The sequence below is a fragment of the Alligator sinensis genome, unplaced genomic scaffold, assembly GCF_000455745.1.
Source record: "Alligator sinensis unplaced genomic scaffold, ASM45574v1 scaffold280_1, whole genome shotgun sequence".
NCBI classification, from domain to species: Eukaryota; Metazoa; Chordata; order Crocodylia; family Alligatoridae; genus Alligator; species Alligator sinensis.
This window is the reverse complement of record NW_005841835.1, coordinates 6,873,878-6,901,426: the sequence shown is the minus strand read 5'-3', so window position 1 is coordinate 6,901,426 and position 27,549 is coordinate 6,873,878. Positions and strand designations below refer to the sequence as shown.

Here is a 27,549-nt window from a genome sequence, read left to right as displayed (position 1 = left end):
GGGGGGGGGGGGGGGGAGGACAGAGGCGGGGAGGAAGGGTTTTTACTCTGTCTCTATTCCTTTGATTTTCTACTTTGTCCTTTCCTTCTTTCTTTTCTTTTTTTTTTTTTTTTTAAGATCAATAATACAGCAGTTTTGAGTTTTGGGTTTGATAAATGTGAAACATTTGGCTATTATGTTCTTTTCTTCTTTCTTGCCATAAGAACATTTAGGACATTATGGCAGCTAATATTAATCAGCTTAATATTAATCTTGAATGTTACTAAATACCATTTTTGGATAAGTTGAGTTCTTTAGAATAATAGCACTGCCCTTTAAATAAAATGATGTCACAGTAGTACCATGAATTGACTGGGATTTCTTTCATTGTGTTTATTTTGCAGGTGATTCATATAACAGGCCGATTACGTCTCAGAGTGTCACTGTCCCATGGGAGGACAGTCCCCAGCCAAATCATGGGGCTTGTAGTTGTTGCTCATGCTTTGCCACCTCCTACAATCAATGAAGTCAGAATCGACTGCCACATGTTTGTTACTCGCGTAAATATGGACCTCAATATCATCTACTGTGAAAATAGGTACAGCAGTTCAGCTCTTGTTTTTCAGAGTTGCATGGATACTCTGCATTTGTGGTCTGCACTGTTTTTCTGACCATATATGGGAACACAACATTCATGTTCATGATTACTACCATGGCAATTTTTAATTTAACATGACAACTTTGTAGATGTTTTTACTCTTTCTAAAAGAAACAAGTGAACTTGAGACATCCCATTTCCAACTTAATTTGCAGCGATAGCATTTTATATGAGATTCCATCTCAGTATATATTGGAATGAAAGACTTGACTGCCAGGATGTACTGGAAAGAACAGATTAGCAGGGTAAATAGATGGATAAGTAGGAGATGGTGTGGGGATTGGATGGAGACATATAGGAAATGGAGAAGTGGATCAGGAACATGGGCCAGGTGTCAGGTTGAATGATAATTGAGCTGGAGATAAGTGCTTAAGAGAGGTGGAAGAAGTGTCTTGTGAAATCTGTAGAATTGTGGTTCAAAGTAAATCAGGTGGAGTGGGCACCTGGAAATGGGGTTCAGTGGAGCACCAGTGGAAAAGAGAAAGACAGCAGATCTGGGAAAGGAGTTGCTTATAATACATACCAGAAGGACTTTGGAGTTTGGCAGTGACATAGGCATTCTTTGCCTAAGTCAGGGGTTTTCAACCTTTTTTGGTTGGTGTACCCCCAGTGGCTGGTCAAGAATCAGGGAGTCCCCAGGCCAGTTGATGACTGGAGTGGGGGGGTCCCCCAGCAGCTGATCGATGAGTGGAGAGGGGGTCCCCCATACACAGCGGCAAAACTGGAAGCGCCGGCGATGAAACCAGAAGTGCCCCCACTTCTTCGCACCGCTGCCACATACCCCTAGGGCCTTCCCAAGTACTACCAGGGGTACACATATCCCTGGTTGACAACCCCTGGCCTAAGACATAGAAGAAAAGCTGGGTATGGGGAGAGGAGGTAGAGAAAACCGTAGAAATCTATTGACAGGAAGAACTGCAAGTTACATTGCCACAACAGCACAGGGACACAGCTGGGCACCCAAGCACAGAGACGGCAGAGATTTCTGGTTCCTGCCAGGATTGCAGTTGCAGCAGCAGCCCCTTTTTTTGCCTCAGCCCCAATCCAGCACTCAAGGCAGTTGCCCTTTTTGCCCCACCCTATTTATGCCATTGCATTGCCAACATTTTCACATTACAGCAATAATGGCACACCATAATGAGAGAGAGAATTTTCTAACCTAGCCAGTGATTCCACAATTATCTCTATTCCAGACAGCTTGTAAGCACATATTTAAACACTTTCCTAAAGGAGGACAGATTTAAGCTTATACATAAGTGTTTTGTGGGATCAGAGCTTTAAGCCTTTCAGAATAAATTTTTGTTTCATTTATGAAGTTATCTTTTACTGTCAGTTTTTATAACTGTCTTACTATAATAAAAGTATAGTGCTTTACAAAGCATTTAACAAGGATTGGAAATATTTTCCCTCCTCTTTTTTAGGTGAGAAAGATTGAGCCACAGAAAGACTGAGACCTGAAGAAGAGTACTGTGATACCCCAAACCTTGTTTAAGTCTATTCTAACCATGTAATTCACTCAATAAAAGATATCATCCATAACAATTCTGAGCCACAGCAAATGACTTGCTGAAGGTTGCATAAAGAGTTAATGGTAAAATTAGGATTAGAATGCCTTTCTGCCTGTGATTCAACGGAACTAACTTCTAAATTAGATAGTGTAATCTAGCAGTTAGCCCATATAGTTCATGGGATTAATAATAGGATACAGATGCAACCTTTTGCTTTAGTCAGTGGCTTAAATCTGACCTACCTTGATAGTGAAGGAAAGTTGTTACCATCTGACAGCTCTTCAGTGGCCTCTGTGAAATGAGTTGTTGGTATCAGTCCAGTTCCTAATGAATAGGTCTCCTCTTCACAAAATCACCTCCATTTATTGGTACCTTTGTTGGCAGCCTCAACAAAGAAGCCTAGAATTGAATGGATGTGGAAAATGACCTATCTTTTTGGGTCAGCTTTAAGATGAATTGGTTGGGCAGTGTTGGAAGATTTAATCATCATCCACTGCCATCAATTTGGCATTTTTATGAGCTCTAAATTGTTTCTACAAAAATTAAACATTTCTTTTTCCAAACCTTCCAGCATCCCTGTACCATCATAGCAATATAACAGATTCCTGTGAAAGGCACCTTTGAAAAGTTTAAGATAGATAGATCGGATAGATCACATACTGAATACTGAGGATTGGTGACCACCTGGGAGCGGTGATAGCCAGTGACACAGAGTGAGTCATTAGTCCGCAGGAAAACCCCCATGATGAGATGGTTATTTTTATCATGAGATGAAGGTAGAGAAAAAGTTATAAAGAAACTTTTTTTCTATTTGTGATGTGTTTTATTTCAGATATTAAGGCACAGAATGCATATGATATCATTTAATTAATGATGAAACAAGCTACATTATGTGTCCCTTCATGGGAGTCTAGAGAAGAGGCTCACTAGTCAAAAGGAGATCTCCTCATTGGACTATGAGACTGATATTAATAGCTTATTAGCACAACAAAAACATTCTTCAGAGAGTTATCAGGCAATGATGGACAAGTGCATCTGTGGTACCACAACAGATGTTAGGTGAAAGTCGTGTTATTTGTGTTGGAGGCAGAAAGTGAAAACATTATTTCTAGGCATTGGGAGTCCATTGGCAAGTTATCTGGTCAGTAGGATAGTCAGTCATTGAGGCCAAATACAGAAAGAAGTAATGTTTCAGAGAATCATAGAGAAATAGGGCTGGAAGGGACTTCCAGAGGTTATCTAGTCCAGGCTCCTAACTAAGGCAGAATCATCCCTATTCAAGCCATCTTATATTATCCTTAATCAACTCTAAATAAGAGTACCATCAATTCTAACACAACACAGACTTAACACCTAAACTGCCATAGGTAAAGCAGGGTAACCATGGCAGCCAATGTACTGCTTCTGTGAAATGTGGTTAATACACACTCAAGAGATGCCAGGTAGATGGCCATGCCCTCTGCTACAGAGGAAGACAAAAAACCCCACAGTCCATATCAGTCTGACTATGGTATAAAATTCCTGACCCCGTATATGGTGAGTGGCCTGACCCTGAGTGGAGCGGCAAGACCCTCGAGCCAGGTATCTGTGGCTTTGCTCCCAGCAGGAGTTTTGGCACACACCAATCAAAGTTCCCAGGCCTGGCTGTAGCTCAAACCCAATGTCTCTGAGAAAGGCTTAATAACACCCTGAAACATCTAGCAGAAAGAGCGGGTAGGGGCAACCAGAAGAGCCCAGAAGCATGGGATATACCCATATTAGAACACTGGCATAGCTATGCCTAGATCATCCGCGACCAGTGGCTGTCCAGCCGCTTCTTGAACACCTCCAGTGATGGAGAATCCACAACTTCCCTAGGCAGTCTATTTCACTATTCTAACAGTGAAGAAGTTTTTCTGGATATCCAGTCTAAACTTAGTTTGCTACAACTTTAAGCCATTGGTCTACATTCTCCTCTACAGCAGGAGAGAAAAGGTACTTTCCCTCTTCTTTATGGCAGCCCTTCAAGTATTTGAAGACTACTATCATGTCCTCTCTTAAGCACCTTTTTTGTAAACTGAACATGCCTAGCTCCTTCAGCCTCCCCTCATATGACTTGCTTTCCAAGCCCTTGCTCATTTTTGTTGCCCACCTTGGGACCCTGTCTAACTTCTCCACATCCTTTTTAAAATGCGCAACCTAGAACTGCACTCAGTACTCCAGATGAGTCCTAACTAGTGCTGACTAGAGATGCATTATTACCTCCCATATCTTGCACCTAAATGCTTCTGTCGATGCATTCTAAAACTACATTTGTCTTTTATGTGGCTGCATCACACTGCAGACCCATATTGAGCGTGTGGTCTATGAAGACTTCCAAATCCTTCTCCATAGTGCTGCCATCTAGCCAGGTGTCATCCATTTTATATTTGTCTTTTTGATTATTCCTCTCAAGGTGTAGCACCTTGCATATGTCCACATTGAACTTCATCCTGTTATCTCTAGCCTGCCTTTCCAATCAAGATCCTTCTGAATTGAGCTTGTATCCTCTAACATGTTCACAATCCTTCCCAGTTTTCTGTCATCTGCAAACTTGCTCAAGAAGTTTTCTATGTCAGTATCCATATCATTAATAAACATGTTGAACAGCACCAGGCTCAGGACAGACTCTCTCAAAAACTCCTGCTATTCTGACATGGTTGATAAGAACTCTCCATTTGGTTGATAGGATGATTGATTCATCTTCATCCCAAAACAGTATACTGCCCCTTCTTTGCCAGGTGTGGCTTGTTCTTTATCTTTACTGTCCTGATTTTGCCTAGCTATTTTCTGCTAGGCTTGCTGAGTGACCATTCTTCCATTGCATATATGCTTTCCTTTTGCATTTGAAGTATTTTAGAAGCTCTTTGTGCAGCTACATTCATCTCTTCCATTCTTCTTATGCTTCTATCATGTCAGGACAGTTTCTTGTTGGGCTTCCAGTACTGTGCCCATTAGAATCTCCCAGCCCTTCTGGGTGCCTTCATCTTTCAATCTGTCCTCCCATGACACCATACCTATTAACTCCTTGATCATATCATGATCGTTTCCTTCCAAGTTACCCATCATCTTTACATCCTCCACCAGTTGGTGAAGGATGTAATTGGTAAGGACAAGATCCAAGATAGATGATCACCTAGTTGTATCCTCCACTTTCTAGAATAGAAAGTTGTCCTCCACACAAGCTAGGAACTGGCTTGAAATTTTATGTTTGGCTGCATTGTTTTTTCCAGCAGATATCTCAAAAATTGCAGTCTCCCATCAGTACCATCCCATAGCTTTTGAATAGACTTGTCACCTGCTTGAAATATGCCTCATCCATCTCCTCTTCCTGATCTGATGGCCTATAATAAACCCCTACCATTATATTGGAGTAGCATCTTTCACCTTTTATCTTCACCCAAATGCATTCTGCTTTGCTGTCGTCTTCCTCCTGAACCAGGGAACAAGTGTATGTGTTTTTGACATGCAAGGCAGCACCACCATCTTTCCTCCCCTGAAACAGAGTGTAACCCTCAATATTGACATTCCAGTCGTAAGAGCTGTCCCACCAGGTCTCTGTAATGCCAATCAGATCCTAGTTATTTTCACAAGCTGCTACTTCTAGCTTTTTTCGTTTATTCCTCATGCTTCTTGCATTTGTGTATATGCATTGGATGTATTTTGCGTTGTGACCTACTTGCTCCCCTTGCATACCACTTGTTGTAGTCCTGTCTCTTTCTGGTCCTTTCCCAGAGTTAAGTTCCTTCTTCAAGTCCTTCCCTTCTGGACTACTTGGGGCAGCAGGTAGGGAAGCAGTGGAGGTGGTGGAGTTGCAGCTGGACGGAAGTGGGGACGCAGCATGGAGCCTGTGCCCAGAGGGGCAGTGGGAGCATGGAGCTCAGCTAGGCAGGGTGTGGGTGGGGGGGGTGTAGGGACCCCCTACATGCTCCCCCCATGGAGTGCAGCCCCTGCTGCTGGCAACAGCAGCAGGTGGAGAGGTCAGAGTCCTTGTGCCTGGAACTCGCACTTGGTGTGGCACGGCTCTGGCCAGCGCTGCATGGGGGGAGGGCGTGGAGTCTGCCCTATCATTGGGCTCTGGACTGCACGCTTGCAGCTTCACACTTGCAGTGGGGAAGCCCTGCACAGGACTCCGCAGGGAAGCAGGGGGCGAGGCTCCCTCCACTCCTGGCAGAGTGCGGGGACCTGGGCAGCAAAGTGCAGGGGAAGCAACAGGCTCCAGTGCAGGACTTCCCCTGCTGTGAGTGCTGGAGCTGCAGGACTACAGTGCGGAGCCCTGGCGATATGGCAGGCTCCATTCCCTCCCCCTGTGCAGCGCTGGCTGGAGCTGCACCTGAGCCAGGCGTGAGCACCCTAACCTCCCCACCTGCTACTGCTGCCAGGCAGCAGGGGCTGCATGCCATGGAGGGAGTGTGTGGAGGTCCCTACACCCCACACCCTCACATCCACACCCTGCTCCCACAACCCCCATCAACATATACATACACCCCAACATACCCTATGCCCCCCTACACAGCCACACCCTCTCAAAACCCCCCACACACTCCCACACCCCACACATACACACACAATATAAGAATGACACTTTATTTTTGAGTTATTATGCAATCCCTTCTATATACAGTACAGAATCACAAGTCATGACAAATATTTTTGTAACAAAATTAAAATATAGTAGGTGTTTGACTTCTAATGTATGATTTGGGGTTTCTTTGGTTCTAAGATGGCAACCCCCCCCCTCCCAAAAAGAGTATTGGGGGGGGCAGCAAGGGGAGGGACTTCTGGGGGCAAAGGTCAGGGGTTAGAGGACAGGACTTCTGATCCCAATGTGACAACCAGGGGACAGGGCAACTGTCAAGGGGTGGGGCTATGTATGCGGCACCTGATAGCTCGCCAAAACTTGTTAAGCAGCCCTCTGCCTGAAATAATTGCCTGCCCCTGCTGATAGCCCTCTTTACCAGGTTGGCCAGACAGTGCCTGAAGATGCTCTCCTCTGTTTTACAGCAGGAGCAGCACTGTTTTAAATTTATTTACAAAGACACGTAGAAATGTGAGGATGCAGGGGTCACAGTAAGCACTATTTATGGAGCTATAGGGATGTTAGCAGCAGCCTGCAGTGAAGTATGAAGCACAAGTATTGCCACCTCAAGGGGAGAGAGATTTACATAGTATACTATGAGCTCAGCGCTTGTAAGATGTCTACTTCTAGACTTCCAGGGATTTTAGTGGCTGCCTGTTTGGAACAGCAGGATGCAGGCATGACATTATTAAGTGTTTGCGTATAGCCTGCCTGAGTCTCCCTCATTCCCAGAGTAGAAGCAGGTGCATAGTTATGTTTTCATTCAGTGATAAATAATTCAGTTAGCTAACATTGGGCATTTCTAAAGAATTAGCACATTATTGTATACACTGGTGGCCTTAGGGTTGCTGGAGCCCTGGACAAGAGAGTCCTTTGTGGCCCCTTAGAGATTTAATTTTGATGACCTATAAGCAAGTTGGACATTTTCGATTTCAATTTCACTTTGCCTTGTCCATGAAACTTCAGTGAAAGTATCTTAATACAATATTGATACTACAAATATTCAGTGTAATTAATGTTTATTTTTATAAAGTGTGGGGCCCTGGGAGGTTGCCTGGTTGTCCTCCCCTAAGTCTGCTACTGTTGTATAGCTAGATAGCAAGACCTGCAACAGGGTTTCATTTATTTATGATTTTTTTAAATCATCCCAATTGCCAGTTTTTCACCTAAATAAATATAAAAAGGGGGGATTTGTATTTAAACATCATGGTACCTGTATGAGTTACTTATATCCATAGTCAGGGATTAAATAAATTGCCTGATTTTTAGGTGCAATCATCGTCCACTTCCTCTCACTAACTTAAATATTCTTAAATAACTTCTACTCTAAATGTATTCCTGAATGCTGAGCATGTTGCCTTTTATGTACTGTCTAGTCCATCAAATAATACTTGGTGTACATGCAAAACTAAAGGCCTTGGACACACATTACTTTCGTAGTCCTATATATGCCTATATAGTGCTACTGAAAGCAAATATGCATGCATTCAGTTTGTAGTGCTACAAAGGTGGCAGATCCACCCCCAAAAAGTTTCCATTTCAAATAGGAGCATCTTTGTAGGAGAAGGATGGACAATGGCTGGATCTGTGAAAGCCCATGGGGAATAGAGCTGCAGGCTGTTAGAGTCACTGTTGCCCCAATCCACTAAACATCTCTCCTGGAGCAGTGGCTGTCAAAGACAGCCTGTCTTTCGATGCCAGAACCTGGTAGAGGCTGTTGAGCGCACCCCCTGGCCATCTGCAGGTGTGGTGAGGGCAAGGAGAGCATGCCCCATCCCCTGAATGGGCAGCTGAGAACTGTCTCTTTGCCACCACTGCCTCCAGGTGTTGCCCATGGCAATATGATCTGGAGACAACCTCTCTGTTATTGGGGCTGAGGGAAACAAGAGGAGTTTCTATCACCCCTAGCTGGAAACTGCACCTTTGAGGCGGCTATGCATCTCGAGCTGCCAGCTGCATGAAGTGCATCCAAGGGCAGTATGTTGCTGCAAGAGAGGTGTTACAAACAATAGGTGTTGCCACCAAGTTAACCTATCCCTGCACAGTCACCATAGTTTTATACTGTGAGTGAAGATCAAAAGCCCTGAATTTGGCAATTGTATTAGCGATAGGGAAGGCCTAAGCTAGGTGTTAGCACACCCTGTCTCCACTCTACTTCACAAGGCTCAAACCTCCCTCTATTCCGGTGCCTCCCTGGGCTGTGTGTCCAGGGCTCACATGCCACACACAGCAGCTGCCCATGCCACGTGAAGCACATGCACTGTGGGTTCACCATGGAGAATTAAAACTAACCCCACCATAGTGAGTAAGCATGTACATGTGCTAAGTGGGTTCTAACTTTTGGGTGCTATAAAAGCAGAACCTTAAAAAGCTCACACAAAAACAAATATTTACTATTCAGATTCTGAGGAGAGTTTCACTTTTTAGGTTTCAGTTTTTATCATACAAACTTCAGAAAATCCAGAAGCTTTGGTCAAATTTTTCAAAAACTGGATACCTAAATTCATGAGTGACTAGTGCCTCCTGAATCTAGTGGGGCACCCACAGAAGCCACTGACGGCAGTGGCCCTGTTAGGGGGGGCACCAGCCCTACTAACAGCATCAGTGTCGGCCATCGGTGGGGCACTGGCCCTGTCAGGAGGGGTATGTATACCCCTGTGGCCCTCCTACCAGTCGCCTATGCCTAAATTAGAAGTTTAAATCCCCATTAAGTCAGCAAATGAAAATGGTACCGGTAATGGTACAGGTCATTTTCTTAGGTACTGAGCTAATGGCTCTGCTCCTATGGACTATGGCATGAGTTGTTAATGCTCAGAACCTATGTTTGGCCAATAGTTAAAAGGCCCCGTGTTGAGGAAGAGTCAAAGCGTGTATAAGGAGCTTTACTCATGGAGAATTAAACTGCAGAGATTGCTAAACACCTGGAAGAGCTAATAGCCAAAAGAGTAATGTGGCCTTGCAAAGCCACACTTATTACTAAGGGATCTACTTAACTTGTGGTGAGACAATGCAATTTTCATGGCTTGGTCATGACATAAAGAGCCAATTTTGCAGGCATTTCCCGGTGGCCCTGCCCCTCACTGCTGCTTGGTGGAGGGCACTTTTAACTTTTTAAAAAATGGTGCTGAAACATTTTTACTTCATTGACTGACACCTTCACTTAGTCTATATCACTAGCAGATGGTAACTCTCAATCATGTGATCTATAGCTGCAGTGATTACACGCTTTTTTTAGGTTGATTTTGCAGATGATTGCAGCCAATGCAGTATTTCCTGGTGATCATGGACAAAGTTGTTTTCCTTGGTTTCTGTGAAAACTGCAAAACCACAAATTAAGTAGACCCCTACTTATTAGTACAGACTACATGCCAAAGTAGCACGCATGCCATGATGCTTCCTGAATGTAGGGCTTTGCTTCTGCAGATCTGCACGTTTCACTTACTTTGGGCATGTGAAGACAAAACGGAGGCCCTAAATTGAAGTGGTGGGTTTTAAAAAACACTGCTTCAATTTAGGGCTGATTAAACCCCTGTGTTGTGCACACACCCTGCTGACTTACCTGTCTCTCTGGTGGGGAGGGGAGGGCGAGTTGCTGGCGGGTGAAGTGGTACTGCAGCCCCCCGCCTCGATGGCACCCACCTGCAGGCACCCAGCTTGGGTGGTCCCAGAGGGCACCACAGCCATGGAGGGAAGCACTGGATCCCCATGCAGCTCAGGCAAGCAGGCAGGCTCCGCGGGGGGGAGGGGAGGGTAGATCAGGCTCACCACTTTTCTTGGGCGGAGCCTGCTTTCCCAGGCTGCTGGTAGGCTGCCTGCAGGGCTTCCTACAGAGCCACAGAGCTGCATGGAGCCTGGTGCTTCGCTCCATGGCTGTAGGGACAACAAACTAAACCTCCTTGAAAGAGTTTTAGTTTGCTGCGCCCCAAATCATTTAAGGCATTTTACGCCACTGAATTTCCTACAGTGGCAGGAATTAATGTGCTGCTGAGGCATGTAAACACCAACACCATTAAAGAGGTGCAAAAGCTTTTAGGCCACTTTAAAGTGTCATGCACACATGCCTCTCGTTTTGTCTACACATGGCCTCTGTGGCAGACAGTCCCTCTGGCTTCTGCCTACGGCCTCCTTTACCTGGGTTCAAGCCTTCTAGGTGTTGAACACTCTTGTTCTAATCCAGCAAAGCACTTAATCATTTTCTTAACTTTGAGCTTTACCCATGTAAACAATGCTGTTGAAGTCAATGGAACAAGTTATGTCTAAAGATAGGCATGTACTTAAGTGCTTTGTGCAATGGGGCCAGTGTACTAAAAACCTTGCAGAATCAACCCCTGTTCCTCCCCCATCTGTTTTATTTAACTTGTCAATGGGCTGGCCATGGTGGCTGGGGTGCCTCAGGATTTGGCCTTACATTAAGACATTAAACAACATAATGTAGGCAACACCACTTTTCAAGGGGTTAACAGTGCAATTTATATCCCAGCTTTAGTGTGCCTATGAAGGCCACATTACATAACAAAATATTTTTTCCAAACAATCATAGACTGATATATTGTGGTGTCCTGTCTCTTGGCATGTTGGCATCCTTGACCGACGGGGAACCACACTTTTATTTTGGGCATTTTTTTAAGGTAAAAAAACAACCAACCAACTTTCTGGCTAAGCTGGACTGATTGTGTTTTACTTATGTTGTTTTATAAACTCAGGTCTTGTGGATCTGATTCCACAGTTTACTTGGCCTATTTGACTGATTGTACTCATAGTAGTTTCTAGCACTTGCACCATTTCAAAGGTTAAGCTCAAGGGAAGAAACTAATGCACAGAGTGACTAGTAAGTTAACCTTTCAATATTAATATACCATTATTTACAAAGAAGTCTTAGTTAAATGAAAGTTGTTAATATTGCATAAGTCAAGCACTCAAGTTAGAAAATACCAGAATTAAAATTGTCTCTGTATGTGCATTTTGATAATCTTTAATTGTGTCCAGTGGGCAGTATGGATAGTACTAAGTAAAAAGAGCTGCTTGATATGTTTACCTTCCCACTTCATTGTGGGAAGTTATCCCTTATTTACTGCACACCATTTAAACCTGGCACAAAACACTGAATTATTAATTTCTTCATATTATTCTCATGGGGTTCATCATCGTGGTGTCCAAGTACCTCACAAACATACTTCTTTTCAAAGCTTCCCTGTAAGATAAGAGAATATTAATGCAAAGAAACTGAAGCAAGGATCTAGAATAAGGACAAAATTTGCAAAAGTGGCCCAAATTTCATGAGCCTCAGTGGCTGGGCCCATCACTAAGGACATCTAATAGTTGTTTTTCTTTAAATATGATAAGCCTCCACAGCTTTCACTGGTTTTAGTCACAGTTGTGAGTACTCCAGCCTCTCTGAAAATCAGAACCCAGCTGTGTCAAGCTAGGCATCAAGAAAATTAAGAACACACAGTTAGTGGCCACAATCTCACCATTGCATAGGAACTCTCTGGCAAAGCCCGGGATAGAGTCCATTTCTCCAGGGCAGCATTCAACTGCCCTGATTACAAGACTATCTTCTCTTCCTGCAGTTCCCTACTTCATTTTCTACAGACCCTCTAAATTCTGCAGCACAAACTGAATGTTGGCATTTTTAAGCACTGATTGTTCAGCACACTGTAATAAATATATTACAAATGGAGGTTTTCTACAGCTTCTAATGAAGCTGCATCTGAACAGATTATCCAAAAGATAGAAAACTGAGGAAGAGTCTTGGACTCTAGAACTATTCTTCCTGTTACATTTCAGCTTCCTGCCCAAACCATACAGGTGCTAGAGGTCTTCTGATTTTTTTTTTTTGTATGCTGGAAATAGAGGTTTTACTATTATCTTAATCCTCAGAGCTTTCTATTGTGGTAAGTGGATCTGTCGTTGCTTTAGAACTCTGTTCATATGCCTAACTAACCTATTGCAGCAAAAAATACTGAACTATTTTATTCAATTACTAAACTACATGGCAGCAAAAAAGTCTCCACTCTTGATCACAGTTATGCCATTCAGAAGGGCTCTGACAATTCTGTGGGAAATGATATGTTTCCAACAATATTACTTTGGCTATAACCTTATTATAGACATTACTAAGTTCAAAATCAATACAAATGCAAGCGGTCCCTACAGCAAGTATAAGTAGCAGATGTTTTCCTGACCAAAAAACATTCCCACCTCTCAGGTCCAAATTAAATACAAACTAGGGACTTAATCCATCTTCCACTGAAGCTAAAGGCAAGACTTCCATTGGTTTTGATGGTTTCTGGTGACCCCATCATGCCTTGCTTAGTTTCAAGAACAAATTGGGCTTTAGCTCTCTGATTCAAAACACAAGACCCCAGTTTAGCAATTTTTAAGCACACACTTAAATCTGTTCTTAATCAGGAAACTACTTAGGCAAATATTTTTGAATCTTACATGCATGCCTTATATTGTAGACATGCTCAAGTGCCTACCCAAATGGGGAGGGATTATTGAACCAGGGATTACCATATTTACTCAAGTATAAAATGAGTCCCCCCCAATTATCATGGGGAAAAAACCCATTTTATAATCTCATACTAGGAAATCTCACTAAATATATTGTCTGTCATTAAACTGCTGCCAAAAGCAGCATGTGCTCAGCAGTGGAAACCAACTATGAAGTGGATTAAGTTCAGCCAACACTAAACGTAACTATAAAACACATGGCCCACATTGGGCAAACATGCTAATGGGAACCTTTTATCCTTAAAAAAAATGGGTGGGCAGTCCCTCCACAAGGAATAGAAACCAGGCCTGGAGGAACTGCAATACCAGGCTGGCACTGGGAGGTCCAAAGCCAGCCCTTGTACTCTCCCCTTGGTGCCAAAAATGCTACATTTGATCTTATTTTTAAAAACCGAGATACTGATTGAACTACTTTTTTTTTTAAATAAATTTTTCACATCCCAAGCCGAATCAGCCAAATCAAGTCCAAATCCACAAGTCAGTCCAGAACCATAAGTGGCCCTACAACCGGCGAACATCCTCCACCCACGCCAGGGGCTTCAGATATTTCCAACATCTTTTGGCAGGCATCCTACATGCAGGCCCAAGCCCGGAGACTCGGGATTTGGATGCCCCCAAGTTTCACCTGCCCTCAGCCATATGGCTGCAGAAGCAAGTTAGGGAGGACCCTCCCATTTCCATAAAGTGGGCTTTAAGCCCCAACACCTCAGCAGGTACTAAACCACACCAGAAGAACAGTTATCCCCAGGAACACTTAAGGAAAACTGCCTTCATGGATCCAGATACATGGTATTTCCCTGGAACCTACCACAAAGATAAATTAATATAACCCATTTAAATAAGACATATGGTAGTGCCTCTTAAGTACAGTCCCCCTCAGCACTGACTCTGCATTAAGTCACAGTGAGCCATGACAATGCATACATTTTTACTTCCTCTTCACTCCCACGGCTGAGCTGTCCCTTTCTTTTCCATTTCCAATGATCCTTCTTTCTTCACTAGCCTTAAATGCCTGGCCAATAGCCTTAAATGGGGTCCCAAACAGCTCATCCAGAATTCCTCTGTCACCACCTCTCTCAGCCTCAGGCTGGTTAAAATTATTAGTGTGGCTATGCCTTCCATGAGTTGAAGCCAGATCAGGTTGCCCTGTGCTTCATCTGCATATAAATTTTGGAAGGATCCCGGGACTTGTGACAAGAACACCCAGTTGCAGACATAACTAGGGGGCTAATTAGCATATAGATCCTTTGTGGGGAATATCTGGAGTATACACACATACTGAGTGGTGCTGAGTGTGGGGTCACCATGGCTTGAAATGCTGTTGACTCTGCTGGGGCCCAGCCCAATGAACTATGCAGTAAATCATAAGCCTTTGCCTTTGGACTAATTTCATGTAGAGTTTGTATTATATAAGGTGGTGACAAAGTACTGCCCAAAAGTGTGATTATGGAGTACCTGTATTAAAACTTGCAGCAGTTTCCAAAAAAGAGTAGTATGTATCAATTCTGGATAAACCAAATCCATAGGTACTATATGCAAATTGCTACAGCCATGTTTACTTTCAAGGTTATTGTTTTCAAATTTGTTCCTCACTTCCATGTGCTCAGGGGAAGTAGGATCTGAGAGTAAGGAAAGAGGGAAGGGTCTGCCAGGGGAAAGATTTGGGAGGAAGCAGAGAGCAAAGGGGCTACATGACCACCTAAATTTATTTTCCCTGCTGTAGCAGTGGAAGGGAACACATTCAAAACAAACCTCCAATTAGATTCTATACCTGGAAAATTACAACAAATTTATACATTTTCCATATATAGAATCTAATTATTGGGGAGCTGTCTTTTAACCAGTCATCTTTTATTCAAGTAAATACGGTAAATCAACTCATAGTTTGTTCACACAGACACAGGGAAAAGTGATACCAAGCATCCTCTGCCACTGGGTAATTTACATACTGACTAGATTCAGAAACATAACTAGTTTGGAAGAAAATAACTAGCCTATGCAAAGAGAAAATAAACAGGTGTTGCCTGTAAGCCATAAAAAACTCTTTGCTTTTGATCAGAAATGGAAAAATCTTCCCAGCAGTAGGAACAGGAATAGCAGAATGTCCCAAGCTTCATGTTCTACAGATATAAAGGGGTGGGCACCAAATTAGTGAGAGGATTGGTAGGATCATATGGTATAATATATCTGGGATAATACAGTGGACCATGGCATGGTGGCTAGTGGAAAGTATGTACAGCCCTTTCTGAGCGACCAGCCCCTGGGCTCTAACATAGCCACAGGTAGTCCACGGATTGGTCCAGACAGTGAGACACTGATAAGTAATTTACCAGTTTCCTATTATATGTTTATTCCACCCCCACTCTAAAAATGCCAGATCTTCACTGTGAAGGTTCAGTGAACTTTAAAATGAACACCCAATTCATAAGCTCAGCTATAGACTTTGGGGAAAAAATCATTTGCATTTTGAGGGCATCTGTTTGATTCTTAACCAGTACTATTACTGAACATCCTTGATATCTCTCTTATGAAGCTCCTTGCCTTGTAAACTTAAAGTCTCTAGGGTCTCTAGTTTTACCAAAAAAAATGTTTTTGGAAAAAAAAATATTATTATTAATCCTGTTGACCTTAGTGGGCCCTGCAGGTTGTTTCTGTTAGGAGGAGAAATTGATGGTGGAATCAGGTATCTTTGATGCATTCTTGTTTATTTACCAACCCCCCAACGCACTATCTCCTGGTTTCCTGAACACAAAAAGAATCAAACAGCAGGAGACAGTTCTGTGCTTATGGCTCCAAGCCTTTTTTTCAGGCCACACCTAGCCCAAAGCTTTCTCTTTTAACCTTCCCCCCACCCCCAAGGCCATGCTGCCAGGATTGCTGTGGTTAATGCTACCTTCTTTCTCAGCTTTTCTGTTCTTATTTCCTGTTTCTCTGAAACACATAGTTCCCCCAGTCAATGTCCAAGCTCCTGATTTGCTTTGTGAGCCTCCAGGAAAACTCTGAGAACCACATGGTTCAATTTCTGTTGAAACCTTGCCTCCTGCCAATGATTTGGGTGGTACTCTGATTATTTCAAGAATTCCATGATGTCTTAAAACTTCATTAAATGGAGGGTGGTGGTAATACTTTGTAGTTTTGAAGAGGTTTAGCCCTACACAGAATTTGTATTTCAAACCGTAAAAATTGTTTCTACTGCTAAAATATATCCTTACAACAAAAAACAGCAGTTTATCAAATGTTTGTGTAAACCAGACTGGTTCACCTGACAGGTTTCTCCATTTCTGTTATATTTTTCTGTACTGGTGCCTGAGGACATTGACATCTGGACAATCAATGACGGATATACATGCACATGCATGTACACATGCGCGCGCATGTGCACACACACACATACACACACACACACACGCAGACTCTAGAGCACAGACCAGGAAGAGCTGCTGAAAGGGTTTAAAAGTTTGTGTGGAATAAAGCACAAAGTCCCAGTTGAAAGGGCCAGGAGTGAAAGCTGAGCTCCCAAATGAATAAGACTAAAAAAGATAACACCCCGAGGCATCTGTATGTCTCAGCATTTAAATTATATCCCTTGAAATGTCAGTTTGGACTTTGTGCCAAGAAACTGTTGAAGAGCTTTTTCATGAATATACCCAATAGAAGACCAATCTGTTGAAATGAAAGGTGTCTCTAATCATCTGGTATAAACATAACATGTTTTTATTTTATTATGTAACCTTGAATTATCTTGGTCTTTTAATGAGGATTTTGAATTGTTGCTGATGCTTTGTAATTTCATAGAATTATATTGTCTCTCTGTTTGTTCTATGAGGGAAAGTGCTCTGAAGCTTTACTTTTCGTTTATTTAAATGGATTAACTGATTTCAGCAGGTTTCTTTAAAAACAGTTCTGTTTTAAAGGATATATCTTATTTATACAGCTATTCCACTCAAATAAATAGTGGTGACTACATTATTTGTCTGCAGGAATGAAAAATGTTTTTGTAGATTTCAGTTTCTAAGTAATTTGACAGTTCCTGTGTTTTTTTCCCTTCATAAATTATAGGCTGTATTTTTCCTTTTTAGGATTAGTGATTACATGGATCTGACCCCTGTAGATATCGTAGGGAAGAGATGTTACCACTTCATTCATGCTGAAGATGTGGAAGGGATCAGGCATAGTCACTTAGACTGTAAGTACCTCAGTTTTGTCAAAATAAGCTAGGAGAACACCTAATTGCTGCTGAACTATTATTTACATTTCATGATTGTGGATCTTGATCATCCATCTGCCTTTTGTTTTAGTTTAGTGGAAGGTGGTTCAAATTTGTAATTTTTTTTGTATTGCATATTTTCAAGTCCTTTGATAGGTATATAAGATTGTTCATATATGTGTGAATGTGAAATTCAATTTGTATTCCAGTGGTCTCTAATAATTGTCCAGTTACTTGTGCTGTCCATTATTTTACTTCTTCAAAGAGGCATTGCTCAGATATGTAACTCGCTCTCTAGAATAGAAATGAACTCATAGCCTAGTTTTAATTTCTGATGACTTGTGATGTGGAGGCCGACTGAAGTATATTTGGTAGCCTGGAAATAGGGTAGTAGGAAAATGAATCTTGAATGTAGCAATGATTTAACCCTATAGTATATTATCCTCTCTCTACTGTTATGGGTCCTTTCCCTGTAGCATCCAGAAATGCCTAGTATTTGCAGTTCTCCAGTGTCCATTCAGACTAAGATAGTTAGGAGTGGTACAGACCTATAACAAGAGACAACAATCACTCTTAAAATTAATGTGTTTGTCCATATTGGTGCAACTCAGCCCCCAAATTTTTTAGATCAGATTCTTTCCATTTACATCTTAGTTCTTTCATTAAAATCTTTGTACTGTTTTCATAAAAAGCTGCAGGGCCTTTTTGCTACAATGGTGATGGTCTTTCATATGCTTTTATGGGTACCATATCTAAGAAAGCCTGCATTGAATACTGCTAGAATTTTACTTATAGAGGAATTAACCACAGAGCTGTTTACCCTGGACTGTACTTGCATAATACTTCACAACTGAGAGTAGTAGAGGCCCTAAATTTATGATGAGAAAAAGAAAAACAGAGTATAATTGAAGAAAGCCTATGTTAGAAGGCCAAACAAATCTGCAGTCCAGTAGCACCAACAGAACAAACTAATTTAACCCAGTGCTGTAACTAGGGCAGGACAACTGAGGCAGTTGCCCTGGTCTCTGATATGGGGAGGGGTGGCCAAAAAAGAGGGCTGCTCTCACAGGATCATGGCCAGCGGCAATACCAACCAGAAGTTACTGCTGCCGCTCTCTGTGGCAGCTGCCCAGAGCACTTGGCTGCATCGTTAAACCTCGGATTCAGCCTGCAAGGGGAGACAGTGAAAACCATGTGTTTTCATATCGAAATAAAAACAAAGTAAAGCTGGTTCCTGGATGACTGTAGTTTCAAAACTGGAATGAAGTGACCGTATTTTTGCAAATATTTAGCAACCATCTTTGCTATTGGCAGCAGACAAAGACTTCAGCTCTGGAAACTCTTTAAAGGATATAACCTGTGAAATCTGTAGGAACTAAAATATATGCAACTAAAAGGGGGATAAAAAGCAGAAAGTTAAATAACATTCTGTAAGAACATTACAACAACAGCAACCAAAAGCAGCATGGCATTTACATCACTTGCATTCCTGACATTTAATATCTAGGATATGATTGCTCAGAAATGAACAAGCAGATTCAGAAATATACTTGGTATATTTGACATTGGAAATGAGATCTGACAAGTTTCAGTTCTGCTGCACTATCTGGATGAGGAAATAAAATAATATTTATGACTCAGAATGTTCACACATGGCAAGGATGAAGATCCCATTTGAAAGAGACCATAATCTTCTGACTGACCATTTCTCCCTGAGATAGAATATAGTTTATGAAACATCAAGCAAGTGGGACAAGAACCAAGTGAGGCAGTGTGAAAAGTAGCAAGATTGTAACAGGGGCTGGGGCCATTTTAAGAGGGGAGAGAAGCTGGCTGTTGCAGCAGTGGAGAGCAGGCTGGTCATCAAGCCCAAGTGGAAGCCCCATGTGTGGCTGGGGAGCCACATGGCAGGAAGGGGCACATAAACACAGTGCCTAAGCCCAAGCCCTGCATGCTTCAGGGAGAGGAGCTTCCAGAGAGAAGGGCTACTGGAGATAGATGGGCAGGCACCCAAGCTACCCAAGGGAGCTGGGATGGGAGGGCTCCAAGGGAGGTATGGCTTGTGGGCAACATTAATCTCAAGTGGGGAAGATTTTTAGTTTGTGAAGCAGCTTGCTTGTGTTTATGTTACATTTTGACCTTGATACCAAAGGACTGGTTTGTGGATATGGGAAAGCTGTGGAGGCCACGGAGGGGTGATTGCTGGAGCACTCTGTGATAGGCAGCCTAGCCTGGGTTCAGGGATCCAGAGAGCTGAGGCTCATGCAGCCTGGCCTAGAGTCAGGGACACAGAGGGCTGAGTCTGATATAGTGAGAACAGCCTGGCCTAGGGTTGGAGACCCTGAGGGCTGAGGTCTAGCCTAGAGAATGAGACTGAGGCCAGGAGCCAGACCACAAAACTGGGGCCAGGGGCCCAGAGCATGAGAGTGGGATCAGGGGCCCAGAGCACATGAGTGCAAAAAGGTGGCAGGGGGCCAGGAGCCAAGGTCTGGGGCAGTGGACATGGGCTGAGGGACACAGCCAGAATAAAAGACCCAGGCTAGGAAGGCTGAGGCATGGACAAAGGTTCAGGGCCCAAGGACCAAAAGCTGCACTGGGGCCAAGGAACCCAGAATGAACATGGAGTAACATCTCTGAGGCATGGATGTAGCTACAGTGGAGGACTGAAACCATGAATATAGCCTATAAGGCAGCTGGTGCTTTGAGGTTGCCAAAGGGGCAAAACTGGGGCCAGCTGTGTACAAGAGGTACCAGCTGGCCAAATATATATATAATACATATATGAACATGGGCTCGCTCTAGGACCCTGGGGCAGCCTCCCTTAACACCATAATAGTTCCATCAAGGCACAGCAGGCAAGGAAAAGGGAGGGTACTCTGAGGAGCTGAAGTGGAGACTGGAGTCATGTGTCCACCAGGGGGCATCATGACTCACCCTGGGGTGTAGTCCTGCTACAGTGTTCCAGTAGACAGGCACTGAACTACAACTCAGGAGATTCCTTGTGGTGCAAGCTCAGCAACTGATCAGCAGAAAAGCACTTCATATCTCAGTGCTTGTTACCTGTTTTGTTTTTTCCCCATCTTGTCAATTTGGATTGCAAAGTCCTCAGCACAGGAACTGTCTCCAACTGTGTGATTTTTCCCACAGTAGCACAATGGGACTGAAATTTTCATTAGGCCTTTAAGTTCCCCCATGATAAAAATAGTACTAATAAAAATAATAATGATAGACACCATTTTTTCAACCCAAGAACCCTAACTACTACTCACATGTAAATTTTATGACTGGAATAGTGAGATCAAGATGTGCATTGTGCAACACTGTTCAGTAACCAAGTCCTGGTTTTAACCAATAAATCAAAATACATTTCAATTAGGGACAAGTTATATGGCAGTCATAGACCAAGGTTATGGTAAAGAAAATGCCCAAGCAAACCTGTCACCTCAGAAGGGTGTATCTCAAGAAGTAATAGTAGGTATTACAACCCTTGAAGAAGCAGAAGGTCTTTATACTCTCACTCAGAGAAATAATCAACATTTCTAGCAGTTAAAAGGTATGTTGTGGGCATATTAGGGGGATAAAACATTTAATGGTAAACTGCCTATCCTAAATGAGTAAATGCAAATCTGAGATAGGAAGAGTAAAATCCCTTTCTATGATGAAAAACAAATGTGAAGCCCAAGATACAAGAACTTTGTTGACCAGGTGCTGGCTGTTGCAGATTACATGGATTCAGATGAAACCAAGCATGATCACCAGATAGCCTAGCAGAACTGCAGTGCCCCAAAAGCAGAAGTGCTGTTTACCCTGTTTAACCTAAAAGAAGCAAAAGTATTTTTAGGTTTACCAACTACTCCATCTAGAATAGTTTTGTTTGAGCTAACACAGTGTGCAAAAGGTAATGTAAAGAGGAAAATCAGAGCCAAAGTGAAAAAGCTAAGAAAACCCAATGGTAAAATAGAATCAAAACTTCAAAGAGTTGCTGATTGAAAAGGACATGTTTTGAGAAAGAATTCCAGAAGGGATAGGAAACACTTGATAGATTTACAAAAGATAAAGGGATAAAAGAGTTAAAACATCCAGAGTCTCAAAGTGTAAGTGAAAATCCAATGGTAAACATAAACCAAACCAAAGAAAAGTAAAACTGCTGTACAGTGAACTCTGCATGTACATAACCAAGGAAGACTAATATATCATGCCTTTAATTCCTGGTTAGTCAGACCCCAAAAAGGAAAATAAGCAAGGAAGAAATAGTTCCATAAACCCACAAAAATGCTCAGGATGGCTGTTGATGGTAAACTGTCTTTAAATCACAGCAAACCGTAAGTAATTTCTGAAAAGGAAAACTTATTATAGGATTGTAGATAAAAGCAGGAGTCACTTGAATGTCACCACAGTAAGAAGTACGGTGAAGAAAATCTTCAGGTCTGTAAGACTGGGACTTTTTTATGAGAACTGTTGCCCTTCTAGTCCCATTGACTTCTACAGCAGTGGGATCAATCTTTAGAGAGTAAAATTATAGGGATGAAATCCTGACCTCATTGAAGTAAACAGTAAAAGTTACATTGAGTTCAATGGGGACAAGGTTTCATTTTAGTGCTTTATATTTATTAGAATTTGGTGGATCTTCAAAAGAAAGTGCTAAGAGAGCTTTAACACCCTACCTGCTGGCTTTTACCTTTTAGAATGCTACATCGCAGTATCCTCACAAGCACTGAATAGCTGCCTGAATTTCTTCAAAAAACATAGATTAGGAATATGTTCCCTGTCTTGTTCCTCTGGCCTTTTTATTGATTTTTTTCACAAATACCATGGTCAAAGGTATTTTATATAATAATTCAACCCAGTTAAATGAATATCCATCTTAAATTGCTTCACAGGAGTACAGAAAAAAATGATTTTGACAGATAATTTTTCTTGTGTTTTGCATTAATTGTCACTGGTTTACCAATAGATGAGCATATCACTAAATGAGCCAGTAACAAATATCATATGTATCTCACACAATATTTTTTTTGCATTGTCTCTCAGTACACTCCCCTTCATAAACCCACCTGATCAGCGTATATTATCTGGGATAATGCAACTGCAAATCCAGCATTTTTTCTAATAATTTGCAGACATAATTTGTAACTGACACAAGCCTATAGCTTCTGCATTCTACTGAATCCATGCCGGCTTCTCATAATAAGGAAATGAGATAGAAGCATTATTCAGAGTTCCAGGCTACAGCCTTCTCCTATGAATAGTTAAGAGCACTCACCAATAGATGAATTAATGGATCACTGAACTTTTTATAAATCCCAAAAAATCCCTGTTGTCCTCAGGTACTTCCATGCTAAAAATATCTGTTATTTCCTTAACATTTGCTTGTTGCATATATGTATTATATATATATATGCAATACACTTCCCTCTCCAGAACATGGAGTTCTAGGTTTGCATTCAAAATCAATCATATTATTACAGACCTGTAATGTGCTGCACATGTACAATATACAAACCTGTCAGTTAATGGGCTAAATGTTCAAAGCAATCTTGACTCAGTGTCTACAATTATTCTGGAAGCTTTTACCTCGAGTTTATCTCCAGGCTAAACTAGGCTGATTTTTGCAAGCTATTTTTGCATGTCCATATTAGGTAGGTAGGAATTGAACCCCTGATTTACACATAGATCTTGTACATGCAATAATGAAGCATGTAAGTATATGTGCATAAAATAGTCCATGCAGTTTTAGGCCTTTCCACACAATTTCCATGCCAAGCCCAGGATAATTACCAAGAATATGATTTATCTACTCAGTCCTGTTCAGTGCTCACCACAGCACAGAAAGGGCATGCCCAAGAGAAACTACTTGAAAGCAGGGCTGGGTATAGCCTACAGACTGGGAGCAGTTGGGTAGTGTGTGATTCTTAATGGTTTTCCTAGATTCACTACAGAGAAGTCATTAGGATTTGCTGTGAAAAATTAGGCCCATGGTAAAGACTTGTTCATGATAGACAATCCACTTAACTTTCTTTCAATTTAATGACTCAGATATGGCATTGTTCATTACCTATTAAAAAACGTTCTGATGATGTGACACCCTGTGGCTGTAGAGCTTGGGGGGAAGGAGTTTGCCCTCAAATAAATACCAACAAATTAATCAATAAATAAAATGGTTCTTGAGCCTGGTTTCAACACTGTGTAAGTATACTGCATGGCTTGAAATAACAAGGTCCCATCACTGTGGCACCTGGCACCTCCTGCACTACAGAATGTAACATTTCACCAAGTATAGAAACTTTTCCTCTGTTGCTAGCTATAAAACCTTTTCTGATTTAAGGAGCCTGGAACGAGTGTGTGTCATATTGTACAAACATACATATCCCCAATTAACTTAAAAATTAATGATGTTCATTGTGTAGTAACATCAAGTACTTTCTGGCTGGGAAGCCAGACAGGATGTAGAAATGTCAAGGCCTTTAGAGGAAACCATGAAAATACACTTGGACAAATATAGAACAATGTGCCAGAATTTGAAAATGAATATATTGCTTGTAAGGACACTGTCACAAGTATATATAGGTATATAATATGTGCCTTTTCATTTTGGAATCCTAATTGAGGTCTAAATTCAGAAACCTGACACTGACAAAAAAGATACTTGTCATCCTCAGCTATTGCTTGGGAAACATCATCCTATTTCTTCAGGATTTGATTTACAGCTATAAGAAACACAATTCCTCAGGAACAGCTAGCAAGGGCAGTTCATTTCCCATAAAGCAAAGGTCTCTGATGAATACGTTTGGTAGCATTCTCTCTGATCTACTTTTATCTGGTTTCCAGTGGTTTGAATAATCCAGATTTTCTGAAAATAAACTATTCCACATTCACCTTGATCACTGCTCTCCTGTTTTTCAAGGAATCTTGCCCATCAGTATGCTTTAAAATCAGTTATATATTCATGATTTCTTTTGTGCATGTTCAGTAGGAAATTCCTATTGACATACAAAATATTGCTTAGTGATTTAGTCTACCAGCTGCATTGAAGTAACCCTTTTAACATATGCACATCAGTCATAATTTTTCATTCTCTTAATAACCTCAAACACATGAAAAACAAATAAAATGAGTTGATAATTCCTAACAGTAAAATACACTTCACATATTTTGTTATCATGCTGTGGAATAACTCTGCAATGTCAAGTAGCACACAATTAGTAAAACTGTAGGGGGAAAAAACTAAGTGTTTTGATCCTGAGGAATTGTGATCCTAATCAGATCGAAATTTCAATGCTCTTGTAGTATTTAATATCTTCAATCATAAAAAAATCACACTGATTCCAGTGTCAGGTTTTTGCATTCTGTGACTGAAATAAAATGCTAAAATATACAAATGAATCTCATTTTTGTACAAGTTTATTATCGTCACTACCCAGCAAGATTGATTCTAAATTAGTGTGATAGAATGTCTGATGTTTAGCTAATCTTAAACTAAGCCAGCCTGACTGCCTGATGAAAGGGTGGTTTATTTTGTTTTATAAAGTATTGCAAAGGCAATAGACTGACCAGCTGCCTCCATAGTAAACCTATTTGTTCACACCATAGGCAGCCATTGGTATCTGCTTTTTGAGACTGCACTGTTTATGCCCTTTTGGCTGGATATGGAGATGATACAGCAGCTAGAGGAAATAAGAGACAAGGGGAGATGGAAATAAAATGAAGGGACTTGTTAAAGAAAGCATACAAAGGAAACATTATTATGTAAAAATAATATACAGCTACTTCTGATTTTAACACAAAAACTAGAGTTTGGGTTTTCAACCTTATTTTCTTGTTAATGCTCTAAAGCCAGTATCACTTCAGAATCACATATTATTCTTATCAATTATTCCTAGTGTCTGGGTTCTGTAGCTCAATCTAGGTATGGAAGTCATCACCCCAGTATCCAAGTCCCATGCAGACATCAATATATTTATCCTCAGAACAATCCTTTTGCCATCCCTGAGGTAGCAAAGTATGTTGTTATCATTTTACCGATGAGGACCTGGAGGCACATGGAGATTACGGGCCAGATCCAAACCGATCTTGTAGGTGCTTCCATTTATGTGTTTCAGTGCCTCAAATTTAGAACCTTTGCTTTTGGTACGGTGATCCTAATCAACAGGGTTGGGAACCTTGGCTCCCTATACAGTGAACAGGGAAATCTAGACCCCTCCCAAGGGTAATCCAGACCATTTAGGTGCTCAGCAGAGAGGTGCCAATAGGAAACAGAAGATACAGGAGAATGTCTGAATTCCTGCTCCATCCTAGGATGCAAGGGAAATACTTCTGTCATCTCAGGATTCAGATTACCCAGAAGAAAGGCATCTCCTGGACCTGGGCATGCGTTGTTAGCAATATTGACATGAGGCTAAAGCACACATCCCATGTTCAGTCTAGAAGAGAAGGAGCCCATAATTTGTACTTGCCCAGAAAGTGGGAGACCTAGATTATGAGCCATCTTTACCCTGAGGGAACTAAATCCACATCTACCCTTTCCCGGGACTGTGTCTGAACTACCAACCTGCAAAGTAAAATAGAGAGATACACTATCCACCCATTTTTGTTGAAGTGGACCACTGGGCGCCCAAGTGAGCAATATTTATGGGATCAGTAGGACAACAAGCAAAAGGGTGCCTAATTCTGAAGCTCCCTGAGGATGGTACTCCCCTGGAAAGGGGAAGATGTGGGTTACATCACATTAACTGTCTCATGTAAAATATGTAAGCAATCTCCTGATTTCTGTTCCTGAGTCTGGCACTTTTGGCTGCCTGGTGGCCCAGTTGCCACATTAATGAAGTGGGACCTGGCCTAACCCAGAGTCTAGGCATGCTCCCAAGGGCATTAGGCCCTTGAATTGCTCCCATGAATTGATAGATGTGACTGAGTCCTTTCAGGGCAAGGTCTCCTTCAGTAAACCTTTTGTTCTCCAGCTGTGTTTTCTAGTGAGTTGCTTGCCTGTCTCTCAGCATCAAACAGTTGCTCTGCCTAAGTCCACTTAGGCAGACTTTATGGGCACTTTTACAAGTGGTTGAGGAAGGTGGCACTTTAATTACAATGGCTCTGAGAAAATGCTAGTGAGCTTGCTTGAAGTAAAGCTTGTTTGACGAGCTTTAGTGTAAGCGCCCCCACTGCCATTTTGAAGTGCAGGGATGCTGGTACATGAGATGCAAGAGGCTGCTAGAGTGCGGTAATTACACGGTATTATGCTCCAATACATGATAATTACAGCACATCGGAGCAGCCTCAGAGCTCATGTACAGGCACCCAGGCCTTTGTGCTCATGTACAGGCACCCAATATGTCTCCCAGCATTGATTTACATCACAACAAAGCTTAGATGGGAGTTTGACACATAAGTGCTTGATACAATTATGATCACTAACCCAAGTACAAAGGAAGACCATTTCTTCTACCCTTCCTTGATTGCTTGATTTATTTTGGGAGAAGTGAGGTTTTATACCTCTTCAAAAATTCATTGGGATAAAGAAAGTTCATTGCTATTTTAAGTTTGGATATTCTTATTGTATATATTGGGCAGGTCTAGAAACAGTATATTTTGGCCAGCACCATAGAAGTAGTGCATCCTGGCCAGGCTGATCCCAATCACACCCCACCCATGCATGCCTGGATGCATGCACCAAACCTGGAAATACAATGGTGAAGAGACCCCAGGTCATTTCTTTAAAGCTGCTTTCAAGACCATGACCCCCCCAGGGTGTTTCAGAAGGGCTGCTACTGACAACTTTGGAGCAACATGGCACATGTCTGGGTTTGGAGTCTGTGTGCAGGTGCAAAGGGGTAGGAAACAATCTTGAAGTGGTCTGGCTGGGCACACCATTGCCACAGCATAAACTGCTAACCCGCTTTGGAATTTTGATAAACCCTTGACCTCTGTGAAATTTTTGGCAGTAAGTTTCACAGGCCAAGTGAGTAGTTAGAACAATGTTTTTCTTTTTATTATAACTTCCCAGCAGCATCAGATCATTTGGAATGTAAATAAACCAGAGGACACAACATACCTAAACCTTGAGACTGTTTAAACCATTAGACTGCTGAAC

The 27,549-nt window shown here is 41.9% G+C and overlaps 1 protein-coding gene across 2 annotated transcripts in view; it reads left to right on the top strand.

Moving 5' to 3' along the window:
- Nucleotides 1-27,549, top strand: part of LOC102371433 (neuronal PAS domain-containing protein 3) — a 200,985-nt gene that overhangs the window by 149,848 nt on the left and 23,588 nt on the right. For both annotated transcript variants that reach the window (XM_025201705.1, XM_025201712.1), the window contains 2 exons: nucleotides 384-577; nucleotides 17,338-17,444. In XM_025201705.1, coding sequence (XP_025057490.1) covers nucleotides 384-577; nucleotides 17,338-17,444 — 301 coding nt within the window. The remainder of the gene's footprint in view (nucleotides 1-383; nucleotides 578-17,337; nucleotides 17,445-27,549) is intronic.